The sequence below is a fragment of the Aethina tumida genome, chromosome 1, assembly GCF_024364675.1.
Source record: "Aethina tumida isolate Nest 87 chromosome 1, icAetTumi1.1, whole genome shotgun sequence".
NCBI classification, from domain to species: Eukaryota; Metazoa; Arthropoda; class Insecta; order Coleoptera; family Nitidulidae; genus Aethina; species Aethina tumida.
The window spans coordinates 48,538,088-48,543,806 of record NC_065435.1 but is presented as its reverse complement, the minus strand read 5'-3'; the positions used below and the strand labels follow the sequence as shown (position 1 = coordinate 48,543,806).

The 5,719-nt window shown below is 30.4% G+C and overlaps 2 protein-coding genes across 3 annotated transcripts; one reads left to right on the top strand and one right to left on the bottom strand.

Annotated features, from left to right (window-relative positions):
• Nucleotides 1–2,392, top strand: LOC109596548 (uncharacterized). 2 transcript variants are annotated; one of them, XM_049962207.1, is made up of 3 exons: nucleotides 18–49; nucleotides 387–427; nucleotides 478–2,392. In XM_049962207.1, the coding sequence occupies exon 3, from the start codon at nucleotides 483–485 to the stop codon at nucleotides 1,971–1,973; it is 1,491 nt and encodes a 496-aa protein (XP_049818164.1). In that variant the 5' UTR covers nucleotides 18–49; nucleotides 387–427; nucleotides 478–482; the 3' UTR covers nucleotides 1,974–2,392. The 2 variants fall into 2 exon arrangements, with proteins under 2 accessions (XP_019867674.2, XP_049818164.1); XM_020012115.2 differs by lacking the exon at nucleotides 387–427 and having other exon boundaries at nucleotides 1–49.
• On the bottom strand, nucleotides 2,303–3,954 carry LOC109595683 (uncharacterized). The gene is made up of 3 exons (XM_020011100.2): nucleotides 2,915–3,954; nucleotides 2,687–2,865; nucleotides 2,303–2,637 (listed from the first exon to the last, which is right to left on the bottom strand). Exons 1-3 carry the CDS (start codon nucleotides 3,937–3,939, stop codon nucleotides 2,402–2,404), a joined length of 1,440 nt encoding a protein of 479 aa, XP_019866659.1. The 5' UTR covers nucleotides 3,940–3,954; the 3' UTR covers nucleotides 2,303–2,401.
• Between the last annotated feature and the right edge of the window lie 1,765 nt (nucleotides 3,955–5,719).

The following is a 5,719-nucleotide window of genomic DNA, read 5'->3' as shown; positions in this document are numbered from 1 at the left end:
TTGCAGTAAACAAGTTCGTTCGAGTGTCATTCGTTATATTATTTAATTGGTAAATATATAAAAATGTTTTTATAATAAATTATTAATTAATATTTTGAACATTTAATTTTTTGGTTTTTAGGTCTTTCAAAATAATCAAATAATTATTGCACAACAGATTGAAATTTAATTATAGTATAATGCCGAAGAAATAGTTTTTAATTGAAATTTAATTTATTTCAATTTCATATTTTAAAACTGCCAAATTATTAAATTTTAATTATTTGGTTTTTAAACCTTTTAAATTAATTAAATAATTATTGCACAATAAATTAAAATTTAATTTTTAAGTAACAGCAGAAATAGTTTTTAATTGTAATTTTAATACTTTCATTTTCATATTTTAGAGCTCTCAAAATATTAAATAAAAATTATTGCGCAACAAAATGTAATTTTATAATAAAGTAATTATTAAATAATAATAAGTATCATTTTTAGACAACATGGTACCCAATTGGTCATTTAAGCCACCCATTTGGACCGGAAACACCTATGCTTTATTAGTTTCCGATGATGTCAACAAAATTCCCGATACAAAATTAACTGATTTCATCGAAAAAAGCGATGATTTCCCTTTGGACTTTCCCGTACAAACTGGTCGATGTAAAACATTAAAACAGTACGTCCAAGACGATGTTTTAGAAACCAACATTAACTCAGCGTATCCAATCATTCACGAAAATGCCTTATATTTATACGCGAAGTACATTTTATACAAGAAATATGAAGGTAACGATATAGAAAAAGCCGTTTTCGCTAACATGACCCTGAAAGAATTCATAAACCGACTGCTACAAAAACGAGCTGTTAAATTCATGGGACGATTCGATTCTTTTAAATTATTAAATGGTGCGAAAGGCACTAGAAGATGGGAAACCATAGGAACAGCCCAACAAAAAAAGCCGTTACTTCTTGAAGATTATATCAGTTACGAGGAAATTAAATTATCCGTGTTCCTTTCTGTCAGCTCTTACACTTACTTTGTCAATGTTGGTGACAGAAAAAACATGGCAAAATATGCAACCGACAGGAATAACATTGCTGACACAGGCGTTATAGTTGGTTTAATCGGAACTCGACTGAAAAAAGAGAATGTCATGGAATATCAAGAAATGGTCATTGACAAGAATCAAAACACAAAAGAAAATGGTTACGGTGTTTCCGAGCCTAACATACACAATCTATTTGCAGAATTTTATGAAGAAAAATGTATGGATTACGAAGAGGCTGTGCAGGAGTTGAAGAGCTTACCCAAAGATAACAACAGATACGTCGTAATTGACAAGAAAACTGATAAAATATTTGATAATTATATTTACTACAAAAGAATGTCGCTGACAGTGGACACATTATTAATAGAAGCTAACCATAGAGCGCATGAAGCTAAAACCACTGCCTTCATTCACGTTGTTGGACTCGGATTGGGTGTATGGAGAATTTCCTCACACCAAGACAAAGTCTACATGGACATTTTCGCAGAGAGATTAAAACAAATTGGCAGACATTTAACATCCATAAGCGACATAGTATTTTCGTACATTTCACAACCCGACTGTGGAGGATATAAACATGGCCAAACTTTCAAGATAAAAGACCATCCTGGTATAAAAATACACATCAACAAACGAAATCCCCATGAAAAACTCAAAGGCCAAGACGAAGGTAAATTGCTGGTGATTTCTTATGCATGGGATGGAAACGCATTGCCTGGTAACGAATATTGGGACGGAAAATTGGGTTCGAGTGGTGATTCTGCAGCTGCATCTTCGACACAAATTACCGAACTTCATAATGCTCACATCAATCCGAAGGTAAATGCTGATAATTTACGCGTGGCCACCAGAACAGGTGTTGTCAGCTTTGAGGAATATCAGGAGCTCAAAAGGATCCAGGAGATGAAACGAAAAAAAAGTGTCTATCTAGGAAATGATTAATTTAGTGATACGTGAACTTTGTATGTATTTTGAGTATGTTATTTGGATTTATATAAATAAAATATAAAAAATAGATATATAAATAAAATATAAAAATTGAAAAAATTAATAAATTATTATATATAGTACAACAAATATTATTTATAAGTATTTCTCAACCATGTCATAACTATAATTTGGATTTTCCAGTTCATATTTTCAATTTTAGAAGTATTGATTTGTATATATGTAAACAATATATGTCCTTGACACCTGATTCATAGGAATATCTTTTCCCAGGTAGTAAATGGGTCGTTTACATAAAATGTGGGTAGACTAAAACATTTCCATATGGTAGTTGTACCAAATAATATTTTTATTGTAAATAATGTATCTTTTTATATTTAACATACATACAAAATATATATTCATGCGTTGATAATTATATTTTATTTCATTTTTATTTGTTTCTGATAATCGTTAAATTTAACCAGTCCTTTGTCTAAAGTGGCAATTCGCAAATTGCAGGCACAAAGACCAGGGTTAATATGTGCGTTATGTAATTCAGCAACTTGGGTGGAACAAGCTGCAGCAGGATCGCTGCTTGAGGTTAACTGACCCCACCAAAACTCGTTGCCAGGCAAAGAATTACCATCCCATGCAAATGTCACCACCAACAATTTTTCTGAAATAATAACAATTAAAATAAATTGTGCAGAATAAACAAGAATTACCCTTCGACTCCCCACTAAGTTTTTTATGTGGTTCCCTGTTTTCAATATGGATTTTTATGCCGTGCAACGGATGGTCCTCGATTGGTAACAAATCGCCGTTCTCATATTCCCCTAATTTAGAACTTTTGATATAGGCGAAGCATGTATCACTGATGTTATGTAACTGTTTTCCAAGACATCTACAAAAAATTATAAAATCTTAGTTTGCGAATCGTACAATATTATTACCTCAGTCTATCGCCAAAAACTTTCATAAAGTATTCATCTTGATGTGGAGATATTTTCCAAACTCCTAATCCTATACCGACTACATGGACGTAAGCAAAAGTGTTTTTTAATTTTGCTCTATCATTAGCTTCAATTAAAATTGTATCAATGGACAGTGCCAATCTTTTGGCATAAGCATCATTATTAAAATACCAGTTATTTGGTAGTTTTACATATTTCTGCTCATTAGAAAATTCTTTTTTCAATTTCTTATAAGCTGAACAAGGTTCCTCATAGAAAGAGAGCATCAAATTTGGCATAGAGTGCTTTGAAGATGAATAACCGTTTTCTTTAGTATTTTGTTCTTTAGCTACTATAATTTCTTGTTGTTCCATGACTCCTTGTTTCGGGCATCGCGGTCCAATCACTCCCATTATTATCCCTTCTTCTTCTATTTTACTTCTATCCGTTTCATATATCCCCCTATTCGAACGATTGCCGTCATTAATAAAATGTGTATATGAAGACACTGATAATAAAGCCGACATTTTTATTTCGTCATAGCTAAGGCACTTTAGTATGGATAAATCATGCTCTTTGTCTGTTCCAACTGTGCTCCAGTCACTTAACATAGAAGAACTTCCATCTGCGAGCTTATAAGCATCAAAAATACCAACGAAAATTACTGCTCTGCATTTTAACAGTCTGTCGACGAATTGTTCCATTGTCATATTTTTGTACAATTCCTTTTCTTTATTACTTCCATATTTGCGTTTGAATAATAAAAATCTTGCGTACAAGAGCAAGGAATATTCGTGCAGTACTGGATAGACGGAGTCGATGTTCCTTTGCAAAATTTCTTCTGGCACTTTTTGGCGAAGTTCTTCACATTTAATTGTAGAAATAGGAAAATTTATAATTTGATTAAAATTTTCAGACCTCTCTATTAGATTATTCAACGAAATATATTCCACTGGAGCTAAAGATGAAGTCGCAAGTAGTTTTAATTCGTCGGTTGTCCAGAGAGGAGTTTTGGAAGGCCACATATTTAATTTTTCACCATTTACATATATTGATGCAACCACACTGTGAATCACTGACTGAAAATGTTTATACATTGCGATTATATGCTTCAACCTTTTCTGGGGAAACACAAATAAAATATTGTGTTATAGATATAGAATTTTAGTTTGAGAAACACTTGATTACGCCACTGTCCAGCAGATGTCACTATAAGTATGTAAAATACTTTTAATGTTATTTTAGTTGCCTATTCAAAGTGGCAATATTAATATTGTGTTCCTACTATGTATTATATTAAATAATTTTTGAGTACAAGGAGCCCATTTAAGAAGAAAATATTTTAAATTATATTTATATATTTTTAAATATAATTATAACGAATAATATGTCAAATGATAGACAATAATACATACTATTCAATTTTAAATGTAAATGGCGAGTTTATGTTTGATTATTTTTTATATATACCTATATACTTTCATAAAATTTCTACTAATTTAATTTCTAAAAAAATTTCCGTATTAAAATTTGACATAAATTGAGTTAAGCAACCTGATGTCACGTGAAACTCTTAGACCTCCCATAAAAATTAGTAAATTAAAATATAAGCAATTAACTGTAATGCAAGAGACAATGGGAATGGAATTTTTATTGCTGATCGATCTTTTAAAATCGCAGTTAAAAAAATTCCATTTTGGGAAAATTAATAAGATCGATTACATGCACTAGTGTTATTGTTTAACGACCGTTTAATGAACGGAAACGTTACAACCATAAGAAATACAATTAAATAACGGTTAATTATATTCTACAACTCTGCAATAAATCGATTACATCTTTTCTTAATTAGAAAATTATCCGTTGAGAACAGTAATTTGTAGATTGAGAATTTTCCTTTACCTAGATTAATGTATGATTGTTTTTAATTTCTTCTATTTTGTTTACTTTCTTATTATCATATGCTGTCTTGCACCAAATCGAAGTACTTTTTAGTTACACTTTTGTAATATATCATAACAACACTACTATAAGATATTTTTGTTTGATGAATTAAATTCTGTTATAAATTTTGCCCATCGCCTAATTAAATAATTACTTCATTCAACATTCCATATTTTATATTAATCAGTCGTTTTGTTAAATTTTCTATTCCATGTCAGGAAGGAAATATTGGATCAGTTTTTGTGTTATGAGGAAGGTGCATTGTTCACCATTTATTGCTGTTTATTTAAATTATCAGATTAATAAATTATAAAATAAATTATTTCATTCAATTTATCGTTACAATTGATTTCAAGGCTTGTTTGTAATTAATCCTCATCCAAACCGATAATGAAAACAAAGTACTCCCATGGAAAATGCCCAATTATTTCACAGGTCAGTGTTGTTTGTGCTCCGGTTGGATTCCCGGCAATTAAAACCTCATTATTATTATCTAATTTTACATAATAAGGAATGGAATTGGTTAGACTAAATTATGTTTTGTTTCCAATGGGGGAATTCTACAGCTTTTTTTGTGCTTTAAAGGATAATTTTATTTTTATGTTCACAATTTAACACTTACGATTATATTTAACATTGGTACTAATTTTGTTCATAATTCGCATATTGTAAAAAAAGTGATAATTATGGAGATCCATGGTAGTTGACCTAAATATTTTCCATCTGGTACTAAATAAAATCTTCTAGAACCCAATTAGTGTCCAACATCGAATTATACAGTTAACCGTTTCGTACGACTTGATATTGACAATAACATACGGTGTTTAATCAAATTACTTAATTTTTTTGTGTTATTAGGAT